The 23,265-nt window shown below is 37.1% G+C and overlaps 1 protein-coding gene across 18 annotated transcripts in view; it reads right to left on the bottom strand.

Moving 5' to 3' along the window:
* The window catches only part of CBFB (core-binding factor subunit beta), a 90,410-nt gene that overhangs the window by 40,221 nt on the left and 26,924 nt on the right, over nucleotides 1-23,265 (bottom strand). For all 18 annotated transcript variants that reach the window (XR_011972835.1, XR_011972834.1, XR_011972833.1 and 15 more), the window contains exon 4: nucleotides 417-533. Coding sequence is in view for 15 of the 18 variants with exons in the window: in XM_072635977.1 (XP_072492078.1) it covers nucleotides 417-533 (117 nt within the window). In the remaining 3 variants the exon portion in view is untranslated. The remainder of the gene's footprint in view (nucleotides 1-416; nucleotides 534-23,265) is intronic.

The raw sequence follows: 23,265 nt of genomic DNA, 5'->3' as shown, positions 1-23,265 counted from the left end.
ATAAAAGTAAAAACCTTCAATGTTTATACCACTGATTATGGCACAAGTCAAAGAACACCACACATTTGTACGACATTTCAGGGTTCTGCAAAGTAATAATAAAATATTTACTCACATTTACATAGTACTCCGAAGTTTACAAAGTGTAATCCCTATATGATCTTGTGATGAAGGTTGGGCAAATATCTCCATTTTATAGATAAGGAAACTAAACTAAGGTTCAGAGAGCAGTTAATAAATTTGCACATGATCACATATCGACTACATCAGTGCTAGAATTCAATTCTGGGTACCTCCAAGTACAGCGTGCTTTACACTATACCATTTTGTTGAGACTGAAGTCATTAAGAACAAAATTTAAAATAAACACAATAACAATAACAATCAACCTCTTGCTAAGTATAAAATGACCCTACCTGGGCTCGTTCTTCATCAAATTCCAAGCAACCCATACCATCCAGTCTCTGTAGATCAATCCAGCCTTTCCAGATGACACAAACTCCATTGAGGATCATTGGAGCCTTTAAATACACCTGAAACACAGTTTAACAAAAAGCAGCAATGACAATACATAAGTTTAATAACTTATTATTATTAACTTAATAATAATAAATTAATTATTAATAACTTAATAACATAACATACTTAAAGGTCAAAGAATTAAGGTTAAAGGAAAATATCCACTTTTTTTAGGGTTGAGGGGAGAAAAATAAAGTAATAAACAAGTCTATAAGAACTGTGAAATGGTATGGAAACTAAGTTTCTTGATCAAATTTCAATCTGTTCTGTTATCAGGATCTTACTTCTCTTGGTTACAACTTCAATAGTTATCTGATATCAAGTAACATATCAGAATAGGATTATAGTTAAATGGTATTTATTGCCAAACACTAAATAACATGTGACTGTTGCCCTATCTATAGCCTAGACACAGTCAAAATTAATGAAAATTCTTTGAATTAGATTTGTCTAACTATTTGTAAAACCTTTCTTCATCACCCTAACTGTGACTGAATTCTTCCTCTGCAAATTATCTTATATTTAACCTGTGCATGTCCTGTATCTGTCAGCAGAAAATAGTTTACTTGAAGGTAGAGATTATTTTTCATTTCTATCATGTTTTTTTAGATTTTTCAAAAAATTTTTAAAGACTTTTTCTATCTAATGCTAAACACATTAGGACAAAAATCAAGAAAAGTTTAATCAAATATCTAGTAATTTAGATAAAATAACAACAGAAAAAAATTTAGCATAATCTCTTACAAAAGGGTAAGGTAAAAACATAAACAGCTGAGATCAATTCCTCAGACTCCAAAAGAACTGTGTTTTTTCCTTTACTTCAATTTTTGGGAGAGAAGACAAGAAAACATGATATTCAGTATTCAAAAAAAACAGCCAAAATAAAAACAGAGCTCCCAGAAAATGATGGTACAGATATTTTAGCCCAACTTCCCACATCTTCTACTTTTACTCTGAAGTAAACCTGGGTTCCCTGTAGGCTCTGCTTAAATTCTAGCAGAGTCCAACTAAGCTGGGAATCACTAAATACCCACAGCAGGGACAGACTGTGTGCCTATGCGAAATGATCATCCTTAGGTCATCATGGAGATACCAGGCTCATCACCAGAAGACTGCCCATTGAGGGATGAAAGTTTTCTGTTTTCTAGCTGCAGTACATTATTAAGGGTGTAAAAATGAGAAATAATACTTAACCCCGTGCTGGTTTCCTTCCACCTACACAATGACAGTGGCAGAAAAGGGGGCAAAAAGTGCTTAAAATATCTATCAACTATCACTGTAAAATGAGAAATAAAATTTAGAATGTTTACTCTGAACTCACTGAATAGGCTCACTAGATTATATGTAATAAGGCATAAGTTTGATCAGTTTCAAGGAAATCATCAGCAAAGGTTGAAATGAAATTGGTTATCTAGAAAACATCAATTTTCCTATACATTTAGAAGCATTAAGATTTAATTGCAGTTTTTTTCTAAAAAGATACAGTAATCACATGCACATGCATGTACATGTACATGTACACACACACGGCACACAGTCAAACCTGCACTGCTGAGTCTCTCTGAAGAAGCTGTTTTTTTGACAGATACCAAGCCAATACTTGAAGGAAGCCTTCCCTGCTTAGTACAAACTGCTAGAGATTGTGCTCTCCTAACAGAACCTTTAGAATCTGAGTCCGGGCCGTGAGGTGGCACAGTGAACAAATAGAGAGCACTGGGCCTGGAGTCAGGAGGACCTGTGATCTAGGACAAGTCATTTAACCCTGACTGCCTCCAAAAAAGAAATCTACGAGTCTTCTTTGGGACCCAATTTGATCATTAAAATTAAAGTTCTCAGGGGTTTTTTTGTTGGTGGTGGTGAGGACATTCTTTTCCTTTAGGGTGTGATGAGTCAACATCTATATTACTTTCCTGGCCCAGTTTACTTCACTTTGAATCAATATATAAAATTTTGCTAAGGCTGCTTTGTAATCTTCATTTCTTAGGGCACAATAATGTTCCATAGCATTCAAGTACTAAGTTCACTCTGTCACTTATTTCCTAGTTGATAGACATCTACTTTGTTTCCTGTTCTTTACTGTTAAAAAAGTGGGGCTATAGAGCTCTTCTTTTTTATTATTAACCACCTTGGAGAATATTACCAGCAATGGGATTTCTGAATAAAATTGTATAGGCATTTCAGTTGCTTTCTCAGCATAATTCTACATTGCTTTTCAGAATGATTAGCATAATTCACAGCTCTATGAACAGTGCAGTGTGCCTGTCTTTCCACAACCCCTCCAATACCATTCCCAATTTGCTAGGTGTCAAGTATTGTTTTAATTTGCATTTATATTATTAGTAATATGGAGTTATCTTTCCTATTGATTGTTGATCATTTGCAATTCTTTTGTGAATTACTTGCTGTTGTCATTTGACTACTTATTGATTGGGGAATGTTTGTTCATCCTATATATTTTTGCTAGTCCCTTTACACATTCTGGATACCAGGCCTTTTTCTGAGATACTGAATGCAAAAATGTTTCCACCAAATAACAACATCCCTGTTATTCCAACAATATTTTAGTTTCTTTAACTTTGCTCATGCAGAAATGTTTTTTTTTTTAATGTCATGGAACTGAAGTTTTCTCAATCATCTTTTGTGATCTCCTGTATTTAGCCCCTCCCCCCCTTTTTGGTTAAGAATTTTTCCCCTTTCCTAGCTGTGAAAAGTATATGATCTGATTCTCTTTTAATTTTGTTATGGTATAACCTATAACATTCAGATTGCCCACCCATTTAAAGTTTATTGAGGTATATAGTGGAAGAAGTTGGTTTAAACCTAATTTTTGGCAGACTGACAGGGAAAAAAAGTCATTAAGTATGTAGTATTTATGTGCCAGGTATTGTACTAAGCATTGGAGGATACAGCATAAGCAAGACAGACTCTGCACTCAAGGAGTTTCCATTCTAATAAGGGAAGATAGCACATGAAGGGGAGGTAGAGCTGGAAAGCAGTGTTGTACTTTAGAAATAGATGAGAACGACTGCACATGCAAAAAGCTCTATTAGATCGCATACTGTCTCAGGAAGGGGGGGAGAAAGAATAGAATTTGGGCCTCAAAACTTTTAAATAAAGTTTAAAAATTGTTTTAACATATAATTGGGGGAAAATAAAATATATTAATACTGAAAAAAAGAAATAGGTAAGTAGATTTTCTAAAAAAACTTAACTACATAAAGTTAAAAAGGTTTTATATGAACAAAATCAATACTGTTAAGATTATTGCCAACTGAGGGAAAAATATTTGCATTAAGTAGACATGGTTTAGAAGTCTAGGAAGCAAGAATAGGGCCAGAAGAGGAAATGAAGCAGGCCTGGGCCCCCTCCACAATATGGAGGTTCCAGGAGGAACTTGCCAATGGGAGAAGGGGCAGTTTACAGCATCAAGAACATGCACAAATCAACATCCTGTGGGCAGAGCTATGAATACAATCAATGCGTGTTTATTAAGCATCTGCTATGTGCTAAGCACTGAGGATTCAGAGAGACAAAAAATAATCCTTCCCTCATGGAATTTACAATCAATTATTCTTCTGGAAACCCTTTGGAACTAAACAATAAAAGTCACTATACTATTCATAACCTTCAACTAAGGGATTTTACTACTAGGTATCTATGCCAATCAGGTCAAAGACAGAAGAAAAGCCCCATCTATATGAAAATACTGAATGTTGCATTTTTTTGTATGTGCCAGTAACAAAGAAACACAAACCTGGAATCAAAGTGGGTAATGATTAACTGGGGAATAACTAAACAAACTGTAGTACACAAATATAATGGAATATGATTCCACTGCTGGAGTACATTAATAAAATGTAGGAAACTACAAATGTGAGGAATTCAGAGAAACTGTAAGACCTATATGAACTCACACCAAAGTCATTAGAATCATGGGAACAATATATCAAATAAATATATCAATGAAAAGAACACTAAATGAAATTTATTGCAGAGCAATTGTAATGGCTCAAATTGGCCTTGGAGAACTGAGAAAACACTTCTCTCCCAGTATAGAGGTGGTGGACTATAGGTAGAGAATGTTGCAAACACTGCCAGAACAATGTGTTGGTTAGTTTTGCTCAGCTATTTTTCTTTGTTACAAGGGAGGGTTACTTTGTGTGTTGAGGTGGTACCAGTGGTAAAATCTGAAAATTATTGTGCTTAAAAAAAAATAAAACCCAAACCTAGAGGTATTAACAAAGCTTATTTTAAGAAAACAAACTGGGATCTATGAACACCACCAACAAACAGTGAAGAATGACTAGTAGAGATATTAGTTCACTAAATGTTATTGTTGAATTGTTCCAACCACTTAACATTGGTTATTGGCTCCAAAAGTGGTCTTATTTTGTTACCATATTACTATATGTGCATTATTAAAACTTTCTTTGATCAAGTTTTTACTGTTTCTTTATGCAGAAATTCTGCACAGAGTAATTACTTAAAGAAGCCTATTCATTGAATGGGTGCCAAGGTCTCACACTGCATACTAGGCCATCTCCAGTAGTCCTGATGAATATCAGGCCACTGGACCCAGATGGCTCAGGAGAAGAAAGTGAGGTTGGTGACCTTGCACAGCCCTCCTTCACTCAAATCAAAGTCAACCACAAATCATGTCATCATCTTGATGTCATGGTCCTCTTTGAGAATGAAGGACAAACACAACAACTATTTCTTTATATGATGATTCAATAACTTCAGAAAGTGTAAAAATACCTGGTTTAAAAGCTCATGTGCGCACACACACACCCCTTGAATAATTTTCTTCATTAGCCGTACCAAATGTATAATCTTTGTTTTACAAGTTCTAGTGTCTTCTCGATGGAAGATCAGATTTCATTTATTACTTTATGTAACTGAGACTTACATTGTTTTAGGCAAAAGCTAAAAATCATGACTTAAAGGCAGGAGAGACTTAGAGTAAGACCATGTAGTGCCTGCCCCTCTCTTATTGTACAAATTGGGTAAGAGAGTCTCAAAAGTTGTGCCTTGCCCAGAATGATTAAGGTAGTCAGAAGCAAAACTGGGATTTGAACTGAGCTCTTGTGACTCCAAGTCCAATGCTCTTTCTAGTCTCAACATACTAGCTTCATTGATTTCAAAAGGCTTTTCAAATAGAAGTTTCATACATCTGGCTGTTAAGGTTTAGTTAATGTTAAATTTTAGTGATAAAATGTGATAACTGTAAATACTCAGAAAAATTACTCTCAAAACTCTGCTGAATAAAATCTGTTTGGTTGGTGCTAATCATTTGTACATATTTATGCTACTCCCTTTTCCTAACTATACAAAATTACTTTTCCTGTCAAAAGATCCATAAACCTTATCAATACAATGTCCTTATTTCAGGGAAAGAAATATAAGACTTCATTTCTTCTCCCATCTGACAAAGGGAAATCGTCTGCAGTTATAGCTGAAACCGTTTAACCACATATTTCCTTCTGTTCAGATAAGTGTTAGTTCTCTCCTCTACCATTTGGAGCCTAAAACTAAATGTACATACGTGTGTGTGTGTGTGCGAGCGCGCACGTGTGTATGTTGTTCAGTTCTGTCCAACTCTTTGTAACCCCACACAGATCTATACACACAGGCTGACTATGCTTCTGCATTAACAACTTCATACTCTACCTTACAAAAAACATCATCGTCCATACATCATACAAATATAATAAAAAATAATCCATTCTCTTTCAGACCTCAGACCTTTATCTTTTTCATAGAAGTAAAATTAAAACTCAACAGCAGTATGGTACTTACACATTAGTGGCTTCAACGGTGATTCTAGTAGCATTGACAAACTACCTTGTACTGACTTTTAATAATGTTATGATACATGTGTGGATATTCTTTCCCCTGACACACATACTAACACCTCAGAACATAAGAGCCAATCTTTGAGAGTAGTTGTAGGGAGAAAATTCACGTACAGCCAAGATGGTGGTAAGTCCTGGTGCCAACTTTTAGTTGGACTGGCTCTCACACAAGAGACAAACACATAGTTCACAGCCAGGTCCATATAAACTTTTCAGCTTGATGCCCCACTGGTATGTCTTTCCAGAACTCAGGTCACTTCTATTTCACAAAGAGGTATTGAAGGAGGACTTTAGTCTGTTGACTTGATTAGAATTCATATGTTTCTTTACTACTCGTAAACTCAAATTCAACAATACTGATTTTAAAAAAACTATTTTTATATCTGAGGATGACAAAATTCGTTTTCAGATGGTTCCAGTGTGGTGGCTGAAGGAGCAGACATGAATACAGAAAGAGGTCATGATTGTGTCACCCTGGGGAGCTCCTTTCATCAATCCATGAAATCACAATCTAGACAATGACTTAGCCAAAGTAAAAAGATGTTGCTAGAGGAACAACAAGGCTAAGTGACTGTATCCAGAATAACAGAGCCACTATGTAGAGGAGGAGGGTAGGGTAGATGAATGAATCCAGGTTTTCGGATTCTAAGCTCAGGCTCCTCCACAGTGGTAATATAGAATTCCACATTCAAATGAATGGAGTCATGTGGAGTTCTTCAAAGTAAATTCTTGGTACCTTTATATATTCATAAAAACAAACACTCTAAGTAATTGAGTAGGGAAACTACTGTCTCTTGATGGTTTGGCATTTTCTCTTGTAATTTCTTAATTTCATTTAAAGCTAATAAAGATTTATTTTTCACTCAAACATAAATATATTTCATCTGAGAGTTTGAAAAGAAACAGTTTATTAGATTATATACTCATTCCATTGTCTTTCTAGAACAATTAAATATTTTAACTACAACTCATTCCATAAGGTAAGGGTTTCTACTTGCAAAGATTGTCCAACTAGCTTAGCACCACACAAAAACAAAAACAATAATCTAACTTTTTAACTGACTGATTTTATTGCCAAGGAATGTGTTTTTGAAGCATCATAGGAAATCAAAGAAACATGGGTTGTCACTTAACAAAATTTGTGTTTTGTTTACTCTGCCTTCAGAAAATAACCTCCACCATCACTGATATGGTAGAAGATCAGACCTTTTCTTCTCATGCCTTGAAGAGAATGCTTGGCACCTGGCAACTCTCGAAGGCTTCAGCTGAAATGAACTGAATGTAGCCCTTTCAAGTGTACAAAGCATCTGCCATACATGATTTCATTTGATCCCCAAAGCACTCCTGGGAAACAAGTGTAATAGAGATGATAATCCAGTTTACAGAGGAAGAAACTGAGGCTCAGAGAAGTTAAGGGACTTCCTTATGGTCACACAGCTGTTAAGTTTCATGAGGCAGGATTTGAATCCAGGACTGTCTGACTACACATCATAGATTAGGGATGGAAGGGACCACAGAGATCATCTATCCTAATTGTCTCATTTGATAGGCAAGGACACTAAGGCCCAGAGAGGGGAAGGCCAAAGTCACATGGGTAAGGAAGCGGTCAAGCTAGGATCTTCTTTCACTGCCCAGGCTGCCTCCTGTTACCCAGCATTCAGTCCACTACTTCAGGCTTCTATTCAAGATGCAGCACAAGTTGTGTTATCTGCTGCTCTGCTCATTATTATTGGGTATTTGTAATATAAATTTTACTCTAGATTACACAAACACTGTCCTGCCAGTTTTTGTGCTGTTTGTAGAACCCATCAATTTTGGAGCAGAGTGTATTTTAAAAACACAAAATATATATTTCAAATAAAGTTCATTTTTCATGTAAATCCTTCCCTAATATATTCCTACATCCATATCTATAGTCAAAGCTACAAGCCTAAGGCCAAAACCTAATGAAGTTCATTAACATTGTGACCATCTAAGAAAATAAAGCAAGTGAACATGAGTGGACAAAGAATTCAAATGAAAACCTTAAAGGAAGCAACCAAAACATTACCTTTCATATACTGAAATTAATCCAGATGTAAACAGTTACTTAAGGGAAGGTGGCCTAGCCATACTAGATCTAAGACTGTATTATATTGTAGCAATCATCAGAACTACTTGGTACTGGCTTAGAAATAGAGTGGTGGATCAGTGGAAGAGGTTAGGTACACAAGACACAGTAATCAATGACTACAGCAATCTACTATTTGATAAACCCAAGGAATCCAGCTTCTGGGATAAGAACTCACTATCTGATAAAAACTGCTGAGAAAACTGGAAAACAGTATGGCAGAAACTGGGCATAGACTAACATTTTATAACATATAGCAAGATAAGGTCAAAATAGGTACATGATTTAGACATAAAGGGTGATACCATAAGCAAATTAGGAGAGCAAGGAATAGTTTATCTGTCAGATCTAAGGAGAAGGGAAGAATTTATGACCAAACAAGAAATAGAGAATATTTTGAAATACAGAATGGATAATTCTGATTACATTAAATCAAAAAATTTTTGCACAAAGCCAATGCAACCAAGATTAGAAGGGAAGCAGAAAGCTGGGAAACAATTTTTACAGTGAGTGTCTCTGAGAAAGGTCTCATTTCTAAAATATATAGACAACTGAGTTAAATTTATAAGAATAAAAGTCAGTTTTCAGATGAAGAGATTAAAGCTTTCTATAATCATGAAAAACTGCTCTAAATCACTATTGATTAGAGAAATGCAAATTAAAACAAGTCTGAGGTACCACCTCACACCTACCTGATTAGCTAACATGACAAAGAAGTAAAATGATAAATGTTGCAGAAGATGTGGAAAAATTGGAACACTAACGCATTGTTAGTGGAATTGTGAACTGATCCAACCATCTTTTTTGACCTCACCTTCTACCACATCAATGATAATGGAGGTTATTTCCTGAAGGCAGAGTAAAGAAAATACAAATTTTGTTAAGTGACAACCCACGTTTCTTTGATTTCCTATGGTGCTTCAAGAATACATTCCTTGGCAATAAAATTAGTCAGTTAAATTACTATTTTTGTATGATGCTGAGCTAAGTGGACAACCTTTGCAAGTTGAAACTCTTACCTTACGGAATGAGTTGTAGTTAAAATATTTCACTATTCTAGAAAGACAATGAGTATGTAATCTAATAAACTGCTTCTTTTAAAACTCTCAGATGATGGAGGGGAAAGAGTGATTTGGAGTCCAGGTATCTGTTGCAAGGAAAGGAGTTTCACATGCTCATCCAGGCAATTTGGAACTATGCCCAAAGGGCTATAAAACTGTGCATACCCTTTGATCCAGTAATACCATTACTAGGTTCATATGCCAAAGAGATTATAAAAAAGGGAAAAGGATTCACATGCACAAAAATATTAACAGCAGCTCTTTTTGTCGTGGCAAAGAAGTGGAAATTGAGGAGATGCCTATCAACTGGGGAATGGCTAAAGAAGTTGTGGTAATTGAATGTAATGGAATACTATTTTTCTATAAGAAATGATAAGCAGGACAATTTCAGAAAAACCTGAAAAAACTTACATGAACAGATGCTGAGTGAAGTAAGCAGAACCAAGATCGTACACAGTAATAGCAACACTGTGTGAGGATAAACTTTGATAGATTTAGCTCATCTCAGTGACACAAGGATCCAAGACGATTTCAAAAGACTCATGATGGAAAATGCATCCACATCCAGAGAAAGGTCTGAATGCAGATCAAGGGAAACTATTTTCTCTCTTTTTTTGTTTCCTCTTTCTTGAGGTTTTCCCCTTTTGTTCTGATTCTTCTTTCACAACATGACTAATATGGAAATAAGTTTAATATAATTGTATATATATATAGCCATATAAGACTGCATGCCATCTTGGGGAGGGAAGCAGGGAATTTGGAATTCAAAACAAACCTTGTAAAAGTGGATGTTGAAAACTAAAAATTAATAAAAAATAAAAAAAGTTAAGTAAGTTTAGTTGGTTGAAAGTTAGTTGGTTCAATATTAGAATTTTAACAAATCATTTAACAATAAAATACTTGTGGGACACTACCAGGTATGTAATACTATATAAGATACAAGGAAAAGGTTAAGAAATAGTCATTGGCCCATAAAATCTGACTGTGAACACAAAAAAAGAACCACAAAATGTTAGAGCTGGGTGTGGCTAGAGGGACTGTTGAGTTAAATGCCTACAATTTACAGATAAGGAAACTGAGACTCAGAGAGGGAACAAAATCTTATTCAAAGTCACAGAAGTAGTTAGTGGCAAAGTCAGGATTAGAAAATAGGTACCCAGAGTTCAATGTTCTTTCACACTATTTGTGATTTCACTAGTCTGTGTATACCATGTTTACAAATTTCAGCATACCTATAACTTGACAGCAGGAAGTCAACTTCATATTTATTTTGCAATGTCTATATGCAAGACACAGTGTTAGGGGAAGGCAGGGATAAATACTTCTTGATCTCAGAGATCTATTAAAGTAGATAGGACCTACACAGAACTCAAATACATGGCACAATATGACAAATTCTGGGTAGCTAAACAGAGCAGTGGTTAGAATGCTAAATCAGGAAGACGAGTTCAAACCTGGCCTCAGATACTTACAAGCTGTATGATCCTAGGCAAGTCACTTAACCCTGTTTGTCTGCTTTCCTTATCTGTAAAATGAGCTGGAGAAGGAAATGGCAAACCACTCTAATATATATGCCCAGAAAATCCCAAATGGGGTAATGAAGACTCAGACACAACAATGTAACAAGTTTCGTAAATATGGTACAAAGTATTATGGTTAATTTAGGAGGATAAAGTGTTTCTATAGTTTTGAAAGTACTAAAATGTACAGCAATTGTGAGACATGTAAGGATAGTAGAAAACTAGGACAGTTACACAAGTATGACTTGGTTGGGGATAGAGATGGTGATTTGGAAGTCAGTAATAAGTTTTGATGAAAACACATGAGTTCTCATGGTTGATGATGAAAAGAAAACAAAGAGGTGAGGATAGAGAACTTACAGGGAGAGAGAAGAGGATAGGGTCAGTAAAAGAGACAGAATTCTCAGAAAGGTGCAAGGAAAACCAAAAGCCACACAAGATAAGGGAAAACAATCCTGAAGCAAAGTGGTCAGCTACTGCAAATGTCACAATGAAGTCAAGTAACAGTTGTTGTTCAGTTGTTTTGGTTGTATCCAACTCTCTGTGATCCTATCTGGAGTTTTCTTGGCAAAGATAATGGAGTAGCTTACCATTTCCTTCTCCAGCTCATTTTACAGATGAGGAAACTGAGGCAAACAGAATTAAGTGACTTGCCCAGAGTCACACAGCTGCTAAGTGTCTGACACAAATCTGAATTCAAATCCTCCTGATTCCAGGCCTGGTGCTCTATCCACTGTGCCACTGAGCTGCTCAAATAAAATAAAGACACAGAAAGGGCAGATTTGGTAGTAAGATCATTGGTGACATTTAAGAGAATGGTTTCTGAAGAATGGTGGAGGTGGTGGTAGGGTAGAAGCCAGATTACCAGGAGTTTGAAAGATATAGGCCTTCTTAATGATGAGAAAGGGAGAGGTCATAGATTCCAAGAATTTGGCAGAAAGAAATCAGGTAGCAGAAGGGGCCAAAATCAGGCCCAACAAAACTTCTCAAGAAGGGAATTGGTTGTTATTGCTCTTGAACTCAGGAGGATGAGTCTTCCTGACTCCAGGCCCAGCACTCTATCTACCATGACACCTAGTTGCCCCAAAAGATAAAGGTCTGTTTTATTCTATGATGCATGGGGAAATCCCAGATGAGGAAATTCCCTCTATCAATTAAGGCTGCTATCTTATTGGCATCTTATAGTTTTGAGAAAATTGCCCAAAGCAGAGGTTTCAAAATCTCCCAGCAAAATCTTGAATCAGATTAAGATGTAACTGGGAAATGTTTAACAAAATAAATAAAAATGCAATACAACCTAGATATTGTTAATTTGTGGTTTTTAAAGTCAATATGTGGTCAGAAGGATGTTTCTATTTGAGTTTCACACCACTGGACTTGAGTATTGAAAGGTTAAGTGACTTTACAGTATGTATGTGTCAGAGATAACAAAAAGGATAAAAGAAAGAAACAGTCAATAGTAAATCAGATACAAAAGGGTAAATGAGAAAATGTCATGTTTTACTAGTTAGGAAGACTATTAAGACATAATTATGATTTTTTATAACTAAAGATAAGGATTAGTATCAAAGTATTATATTTCTTTAATCTCAATCGCAGATGGCAAATTTATGGTCGTTACCCAGCTACTAAATATCAGTGTGACATTGGGAAGGTTCTTTAATATCTTTGGGTCTCAGTTTTCTCATTTGCAAAATGAGGGGTGGATAGATGATTTTTAAAGTTTTCTTCAACCACTAAATTCTACAAAATCTAGTACATACATTATGGTAAAAAGTTTTATATGTTACATCATGTAAGATTTTTATACCATTAGTAAACATTGCAGGGATTATGGACAGGCAGGGATGCTAATAAGCTGTTGGCAGAGATGTAAACTGGACCAACCATTCTGGAAAGCAATTTGGGATTATGCTAGGAAACTGACTAGGTGTCTATACTACCCAAAGCAGACTCTACGGCTAGGAATAAACTCCAAGGATATTAAAGACAAAAGAAAAGTTCTACACACACACACATATATTTATAGCAACATTTTTTTTCTGATAGCAAAAAAGTAGAAACAAAGTGGATTACAATAAATTGTAATGCCTGAACAAACTGTGGTATAGGAATGTAATAGAATACTACTGTATAGTAGGAAATGAACACAAAGAATTCAGATTAAGTTTGGGAAGACTCACCAACTGTTTATTAGCTATTTTGAAATGGTTGTTCCATAGGCATCTCAAACTTCCCATTTCCAAACAGAACTTATTATCTATCTCCCACAAACTGTCCCCTCTTCTGAATTTCTTTCCACAACCTCTGAATCAACCTCTTCCTTACCCACATAGCTAATTAGATGCCAGATCTTGAGAGAAAGCCCGATGGAGGGGAAAGAGTGATTTAGGGCCAAAGTACCTGTTGCAAGTAAGGGAGTTCCACACACTCAATACACTTAGCATAAGGGCATGATGAAGTTAAAAATGCGCAAACATTTTATACATCTACATCTTATAATCTCTTCATAAACTGTAAACCTCTTTGACTGGGAATAGCTGATTGGCTAACCGAACAAGCTAGCCATGACTCTGGGGGCTTTTAAATAGCTGGAGGAATTTTTGTGCTGAAAAGTAGTTGGTAGATTCCAAGTTCAGGATTCCAGAGTTGGAGCCAGGTTCCTAAGGATTTAGTCTTGGAAGGAGAGTTACTTTCCCTTTCTCCCTCTTTTCCTCCTTCAACTATCATGTCTTTGTTGAGACTGGACCAGTAACAGACAACACATCCACCCAGGAGCAGAGGGTTAGACTAAGGATAAATAGAAGCAGAAGAAATATAACCAGAGAAGAATGCCAACTTGGAAAAGGATGTCCAGGTCACAAAGTACCAGGAGATGTTACCTCTTTGCCACAAATGTATCTTATGTGTGGGTCATACTACTGTTTATTTACTATGAGCCTATTTTTCCAATGAATCTTGGTATTTGTGGGAGAATGCCTGAGGCTTTTGGGAGTAATACTTGTGCCAAATGTTTAAGGCTACTGGATGATTATTCCTAGGAAACTTACCAGTGGGGGCTCATGTGCTATAGTACTAGAAAACAAAACCTTCAGGATTATCCCCAGTGTCTACGTTAGTTGCTCCCTCTCTCCTCAAGACCTAATACGGCAATAGGAGTGAAATGGGGAGTGTTTCTGGTGGGAATGTTACACTGGGTTTGAATACAGCTCTGGTGCTCATTATAAAGGGTGCAACTTTGGGTCAGTCACTTAGCCTCTTTGGGCCACAGCAGTTCCCTCATGTAAAATGGGGGAGGCAGAATTTTACTAAATGATGACATTTAAGGAAGTAGCTTCAAACTCTAAAATTGTGATCCCAGAATCTTATTGATTCTATCTCAAAAATATCTCTCTAAGCCATCTCCTTCACTCACAAGCTGTCCAGCATGCTTTTATTGTAGGAGATCATCCCCTTTTAGAAGTATTGAGAAAGCATTTTAATAGCATCCTAATCTGTGAAAGAGAAACCCTCATCATTCTCCAACACTTCTGAAACAATATCTATTCCTCTCTCTTCAAATTAGACTAGTTAAGTTACTTCCCTTTAAGTAATTAAGGCACTAATTGGACAAAGTTGGGGTGGGACGATTGACTGATCCACTAGGATGGTACTGACCAGCTGGAAAGGAGAATCCTTGAAGGTAATAGCCAAAATGGGATAGGATGGTTTTAGGAAAACCATTACTCAAGGGTTGGTTGAAAGTTAAAATGACTACTGATGAATTGATGAAGGAAAATACAAATAGGCATTTTACCATGAGTTATAATTATGTTTTTACCATATTGTGAAATTTTCCTTGTTCATTATTTCTATGACTTAAAAAATATCTTATTAAAGAAATGTCCAACAATGGGGGGGTGGGGGTGGAGGGAACTCTTGTCAGCTTGGACATTTCTTTCTCTAAGCAGAATGCTCAGATCAGAATAATGATAAATGTAATTAAAAAAAAGTTTTTGGCAGGTTTGTGTGTACAGTACAAAATCTGTTGTTGTTTGATTGCATCTGACTCATCGTGACCCCATTTGTGGTTTTCTTTACTGGAACGGTTTGCCAGTTCCTGCCCTAGCTCATTTTACAGATGAGGAAACTGAGATAAACAGGGTGAAGTGACTTGCCCAGGTTCACACAGTATCTAATGCTGGATCTGAACTTAAGTCTTCCTGACTCTAGGGCCAGTACTCTATCTATGCTTTATTTTCAGTTTTAGCTACAGATGCAGTTGGCTTAGCCATATGGCTTAGCTGGGCCTTTGTCAAGTCTTCTAAAGATGTTTCCCCCCACTTTTTTGATGTTCTGTAAGAATGGTCCTTTATGTTTTACTTGTGAGGCTGATGTTTGAACCTAAGTGTATCTCAATAACATTTCTTGTCCCAATTTATAGTCAGTTAAGACATTTTTTGTATCTTGTCAACTCTCATATTAGCTATCCCTTCTAGCTTTGTGTTACCTATAGATAAATCTGATAAGGATGCCATCTACATCTTTATCCTTAATAAACATTTTAAATAGCACAGATCCATAGGGGACTCCACTAGCAGCCTGTCACCAAGTTGACTTGTTCAGTCATTTTTTAGTCATGTCCAACTCTTGGTAACCTCATTTGGGTTTTTTTTTTTTTGGCAAAGATTCTGGAGCAGTTTGCCATTTCCTTCTCCAGCTCATTTTACAGATGAGGAAACTGAGACAAACAGGGTGAAGTGACTTGCCCAAAGTCACACAGATACTAACTCCAGATCTGAACTCAGAAAGATGAGTTCAGTTTTGGACATGCTGAGTTCATGTTCATGGGATATTCACTTCAGGATGTTTGGTATGTAGTTGCAAATGTGAGACTGAAGGTCAGAAGAGGGTTAGGCTTGGAGAAACAGATCTCAGAATCATCTGCATAGATGATAATTAAATTCATGGGGACTGATGTGGTCATGAGATAGTATAGAAGGATAAGAGAAAGGTCACTATCTTAGAAAGATATTTTGTTCATTTATAGATGGGTATCTTAACCTGGAGTCCAGGGACTTCAAAAGGGTCCCCAGATAGATTTTTGGGGAGATGGATCTGTGAAAGGATAGGGGAAAATTGTAGCTCTTTCAAAATAATTAGTTTCCTTTCTCATATATTTTATATTATGCAATTAAAACTTTATTCTGAGAAGGGTTCCAAAAGCTTCACCAGACTGCCAAAGGGTTCCAATGACACAAAACAGGTTAAGAACCCTTGATATGGACTGTCAGGTTTATTTCAAAAGCAAAGGTTAAGTTTAAGTTGGATCTACTGAATTCTTAATATAATAGCTATAACATGGTACAATTTAAAAGAATGTTAAGGTCCTTCTTCCCTACACCCCATATATGTGCTATAAACTCTTACTTTTAGTAACTTAATACCTCAAATGAGTAATTCCCAGTCATTTCTTCCACTATGTGCTGTGTTAATAAAAATTTCAAAACTTAAATTTATAAATGCTCTGTCTTTTGGGTACAATGAGCAGGATGACAGGATAGTGTGGTTGGAATGAGCTACGGTTAGCTCCTCTAGGCACTTCAGATCCTTCTATTTAGAGAGCAAGGCACTTCTTTCTGGGTCACACAGGGCAAGTTTTCATATAGGGGTCAGAAGAAGTGATACAAGGACACTCTCAAGGTCTCTCTCTTAAGAACTTTGAAATTGATTGTGTGACATGGGAGACACTGGCACAGGACCACTTAAGCACTGAGTGCCTACATCAGAGAAAGTGCTGTGCTCTATGAACAAAGCAGAATTGAAAGAGCTCAAAGGAAATGCAGAATGTGGTTAGAGTATCCATCTCAAATGTTCACATGGACTATTTGTGCCCGACTTGTGGTAGAGCGTTGCAAGGTCATACTGGTCTGATCAGTCACAGTCAGACACATTGAAACGTGACTCTAACATAGTGATGTCATTTTGGTCCTCTTCAAGAATGAAAGACAACAGCAACCAACCAACCAACCAATCTTTCTGGGTCTACTTCTTTAAAATAACCAACCAATTCCCTCTCAGTCCTAAATCTTATAAATTCCATGGGACTGGGTCCAGATATATGGATGAAGGTATGAGAACTAACTAAGCTTGGGAGAAATGATACCACATTAGTCTTGGAATAATATGTTTTGTGATTGACAGTGCTGGTAACTCGAAGGAGTGATAATTTTTTAATGAACGCAACATTAACACAGAAATAGAATTAATGAGTAATAAGCGAATCATAGCTGTCAGTTAAAAGAAAAAATAAGCATTTATTAGGCACCTACAATATGCCAGGCACTATGTTAAAAGTGCTTTACATGTATCTCATTTGATCCTTACATCTACTCTAGGAGATGGATGCTATTTTGATCACTATTTTACAAGTAGGGAAACTGAAGCAGAGAGGTTAAGTGTCTTTTCCAGGGTCACATAGCTAGCAAGTCTCTGAGGTTAAACTTGAACTCATGTTTTCCTGACTATAGGCTTAATGCTCTAACCACACTGTACTGCCTAGGACAGCAGCATAAAAGTCAACTGAGGAATTAACATGAAAGTTTATATTTATTGTTTAAAACCTGTAGGTCTCCCATCCTTCTCAGGTTGGACAAGACAATTTCTGAGGTCTTTTTCAACTCAAATTTTCTAATTTAAAGTTTGAGAAGAGCCTGTGTTTAAGAATTAGAGAACGGTGAAATATCAAAAATGAAAAGATCTAAAGCTTCCTTATGTCACTACCTTAAGGATCTATGATTTTGTCAGGATGAATCTCTCTCTATTGACAGAGATGAAAGAACCTCTATGACTTACTAGTACATGGCCAGTCTGATGAACCTCTCTTTGGATTTAGGTCAGTGACATTGTCACTAGGTTCATTCTCAAATTCTTTCCACCTTATTTGGATCTGCCAGAGCTTGAACTGTGTTGGTATAGTCTTTGAGGACTTGGGGTTACTTCCACTGCCATGATGAGACAAAGTGGGACTTCAGTGGTGACAGTTAATTTCTGTTACCAATTAAAAAAAAGTATACAGGTTTTTATTAAGTAAAAATATACATAAAAAGTTAAAATATGGCAGACTGATACTACTGGAAAGATCATAGGACTTAAATGTCAGGTGACTAGGGTTTATAATTCAACCACCCTTTTCTGGAGCAGGACATTAGTGGATCTGAGGCAGCTAGAATTAGTCCCCACACTTTCACACCACTAACCAACTCTGTTGTGAGTGAAGGCTTTTGTGAAGCAGATCTGGGGCCATTTGAGTTAACCTTGCTCCAGGCAGATTGATCTTGGCTCCAGTTGTGGGCTTTTTGACAAGGAGTATATAAAAACAGTTTTAGGAGCTTGGTGGAAGCCTTGAGGTTTCAACGTCTGAGAATTGCTTTTAATTTCCTTGCAGGATGCTTACTTGCTTTTATCTTTTTGTAAACTTCTTTTTACTATTTTATGATGCTTTTTTCCCTGATGATTATAGAATATTTTTATTAAACAAATTAGCCTCAGGCTCTGAATAGTCTGATTGCACCAAATGTCGAACCATGAACACAAGATACATCCATATGACCATAGTGAAATTTTCTGAGTCTCAGTTTCCTTATTCATAAAATGGACATAAAACCTCCATTTTAAGCGAAGGTAGAATGTTACCTACCCTGCAGACTTACGAGGAAAACACTTTGTAAATTGTGAAATACAATATAAACATAAGCAACTGGTACTGCAGATATTGGCCTTTAGCCTATCTGCTGGTGCACACTCTTCTATCTACTGTAGCGAGATCACAGGATTTGAAGTCTACCAGGGTGTCTGATTTGTACCTGATTCTGGAGCTCTACTAAATCTGGATCCTTAGACAAGCCACTTAAAACTCACTGGGCCTCTGTTTCGTCATTTGGGTTGAGCCACAAATTTTAATGGACAATCTTGGTCCTGTATAACTGTTAAGGTCAGATTCAAGAGCTATTTGAATGGCTCTGCTTAGATTTTTTGTTGTTACAGGGAAAGATTCAATGGGAAGAGGAAGAAAGCGAGTGTTGTAAAAACAAAAGACAACAATAAAACAATTTCTTAAAAATTCAAAAGGTTGAACTAGATGATCTCAAAAATAATCTCTTGGGCAACTTGGCCTTAAGTCTTGCCATCCTATACTAATAAAAAAGTTGCAATGAATTTGAGAAAACAGGGTCATGGTCTCTGATAATCTCTTTTTAAGTACTGAAAAAACCGATTATTGAGGGTACAGAACATATTCCACAACTGTCCATGTCATCTATTACACAATGTCTGATGTTTGGTAACAAATTATTGTTAAAGAAGCTATTTTAAGCATAAAGAATGGTAAATGTGATTCATAAGCAGGTGGGAGTAACCATGACTGCAGCGATCATCCAAAAGACAAGCAGCTGACTGTGCACTTATAAGAAGAAACCAAAGCATGTGATGAAATCTACATGAGTCACAACTGAGTGTCTTATAAAAGAATCTCATAGTTCTACATGGTGGGAAAATGAATACAAGTAAAAAGGGAGCAGGATGACTTTAGTGGAATATGTTATTTCCTTAGGCTTATGACTCTCACTGTGGCTCCTGATTGCTGATTCAAGACTTAGTGGGGGGTGAAAATTATCTGGGGGAGGTAATGGCTTATTTGCTTTGGAGATGAATTACTTTAAGAACAAAAAATATTGAATGAGGACCATAAAGCATACTGGTAACATTTCCCTTCATACCCATAAACTACTCTGTTAGAACAAAATAAGTGTTATTTTTATTAAAATGCTGTGAAGATGATTTTTAAAAAGCTACTTAAGTTAAATCAGTCAATAAATATTTATTAAACACTTATTATGAGCTAGAGAAACAAAAAAGGCAAAAAACCAGTGCCAACTCGGGAAGCTCTAACGGAAGAAACAACCTGCAAACAACTATGCATAAAAAGAATACAGACAAGACAAACTGAGAGGGAAGGCACTAGAATTAAGGGATATTAGGAAAGGCTTCTTGTAGAGGGCGGGACTTTAGCTGGGAACTGAAGAAAGACAGGGAAGTCAGGTACAGATTAGGAGGGAAAGCATTCCAGGAATGGGGGATAGCCAGTACAACTGGCCAGGCCTCAGACTGACTAGAGCTGAGGTGAAGTATCTGTTCAAGGAATAGCAAGGAAGCCAGAGCCACTGGATCCAAGAGTATATGAGTATGTGGGGCAGTGTGTGATATAAAAAAACTGGAAAGGTAGGGAGGGCAAGGAAGGTGAAGGGACCAAGTTACAAATGGTTTTAAATGCTAAACAGAAGGTTTTATAATTGATCCTGGAAGTTGTAGGGAGCCACTGGAACAGAGCAGTTGATTTAAATTTTTAATATATGAGTATTTCTCATAAGAGTTCTTAAATCTGAAGCTGGAGGGAACCTCAAAAGCAATTTAGTCCAACTCCATTTTACAGATAAGTACACTGAGGCCCTGAGGAGGTTAAATAGTTTAGAGCTGGAAGGTTATCATAACAGACCAGCTAGTTAAATCCCCTCCATTCCCAACCATCCCCTCCTCACTTTACAGATGATAGGACTGTGGCCCAAAGGCTTTACTGAGGTCACAACATCAATCAACAACTCTGTATCACAGCTGATAAACAGCAAGCAAAGCCAAGATTCAAACACAGGTCACCTGACTCCAAATTCAGCACTCTATGTTTCAAGACTTGGCTATGTAAGCAAAGTGAGGAGGTACAGCTGATTCTGAAGTTGTTGATAGAAATTCATAGGAGATGGTTTATGTGGTACAGATAATGAGTTGTGTTTACGGAATCTGAGACGGATATGGGGCATCCAGTTCAAAATGGCCAAGAGGCAGTTGGTCACAGAGGAAATAAAGCAAGTAAGCAGCCCAAAGAACTAGAATGCAAGTCTGACTACTTTTATTTCAGCAATCGTTCCACAACACTACAGCTGACTTCTCTTTTTAAAGTTTATTTTTAATTATGCCTTTTGTAGTTTTCGTCTCTGAATATATCCTGTTTCCCCTTTCCCCTGCCCAGGAAGCCATCCATTAGAGGCAGGATTTGATCGCAGATCTTCCAGAATCCAGGTACTTGCTTTTAAAAGCAATTATGGTGTCCTCTGTACCATGCTTAATTTAGCTTCATATGATTGGCTGGTTGTTGTCCTTCATTCTCAAAGAGGACCAAAATGACATCATCATGATAAAGTGAAGTTTTGGTGTGTCCAACTGTGGGTGATCAGACCAATGTGAGCTTGGAATGCTCTACCACAGATTGGGCACAGATAGTCCGTGTGAATATTTGGGGTGGTTACTCCAAATATGCGCATCCTACGTTTCTTTTGTGCTGTCTCAATTCTGCTTTGCTCATAGAGCACAGCACTTCTTCTGACATGGCACACCATGCTGAGCGGTCCTGTGTCAGCATCTCCCATGTTGCACAGTCAAATCCAAAGTTTTTGAGACCTTGAGTGTCCTTGTATCCCTTCTTCTGAACATCATGTGAGTTCTCCATAAAGTAGTCTTTTTGGAAAGTGTACATTTTCCATTCAAACAACATGGCCAGCCCATCGGAGTTGCGCTCTCTGAAGCATAGTTTGAATGCTTGGCAGTTCAGCTCAAGCAAGGACTTCAGTGTCTGGTACCTTATCCTGCCAGGTGATCCTCAGAATCTTCCTAAGACAGTTCAAATGGAAGCGATTCGGTTTCCTGGCATGGTGCTGGTAGACTGTCCATGTTTCACAGGCATACAACAGTGAGGTCAGCACAACAGCTCTGTAGACCTTCAGTTTGGTAGTTAGTCTAATACCTCTTCTCTTCCACACTTTTCTTCAGAGCCTCCCAAACACTGAGCTAGCTCTGGCAATGCATGCATCAACCTCACCGTCAATGTGTACATCCCTGAAAAGTATACTACCAACACAGGTGAACTTATCCACAGCATTCAAAAATTCTCCATTTGTTGTAACTGATGGTTCCACATATGGATGGTGTGGTTGTGGCTGATGGAGCACCTGTGTTTTCTTGGTGTTAATTATTGGCCAAAATTAGTACAGGCAGTAGAGTATTGATCCATACTTTGCTGCATCTCAGCTTCAGAGGCGGCACTGAGAGCACAATCATCTGCAAATAGAAAATCATGCACCAACATCCCCTCCACTTTAGTCTTAGCTTGTAGTCTTTTCAAATTGAAGAACTTAAAATCGGTATGGTAGTTGACCTTGATGCCATGTTCATCCTCGTCAAAAGCATTTGACAACATGGTGGAAAACATCATGCTAAAAAGCATGGGAGCAAGCACACAGCCCTGTTTCACTCCACTGGTGACTGAGAAGGCATGAGAGCACCATCCACTGCCCAGAACCTGGGCAAACATGCCATCATGGAATTGACATACAATACTGATGAACTTCGCTGGGCAACCAAATTTTGACATAATTTTCCATAAGACCTCACAACTAACAGTGTCAAAGACCTTGGTGAGATCTATAAACGTTGTGTACAGACCTCTGTTCTGCTCCTGGCATTTCTCCTGCAGTTGTTGGGCAGCAAACACCATACCGACTGTTCCTAGGCCCATTCTGAAGCCACACTGGCTCTCAGGTATATGACCATCTTCCAGGTGTAGGATCAGCCTACTGAGGAGGACTCTAGCAAGAATTTTGCCAGCAATGACTAAGAGAGAGACACCCCCCCCCCCCCCCCCCCCGTGACTGTCACAGGACAATCTATTCCCTTTATCTTTATAGAGACAGACGATGGAGGCAGCAGTTGATATACTTTGATGTCTTGACACCATTCTTAGGCATGAATTTTTTCATCAATATATTTCGATTTTACATAATCTTCTTCTGACTAGATTTCTCCCATCTACCCACCAAGCCATGCTATGTAACAAAAATTTCAAGAGGGAAAAAAAATCAATAGTTCAGCAATATCAATCATACTGATTCTGACAGTGTATGTAATATTTTTATACCCATAACCCTCTACTTCTTCAATGAAGGGAGAAAAGTGCATTTTCTCAACTCTAGTTATAAAAAAATTTCAAAACATTCAATTTTGCTTCATGTTTACATTATTATGTTTACCTTGTATCAATTCATACATATCTACCCAGGTTTCTTTGAATGCTTCAGTTATTTTATTTTTTTTGTGGTAAAGTAATATCCTGTTAT

Source organism: Notamacropus eugenii, chromosome 1, assembly GCF_028372415.1.
Source record: "Notamacropus eugenii isolate mMacEug1 chromosome 1, mMacEug1.pri_v2, whole genome shotgun sequence".
Lineage (NCBI taxonomy): Eukaryota > Metazoa > Chordata > Mammalia > Diprotodontia > Macropodidae > Notamacropus > Notamacropus eugenii.
Note: the sequence above shows the minus strand (reverse complement) of the source record. Positions and strands in the feature narration are given on the sequence as shown.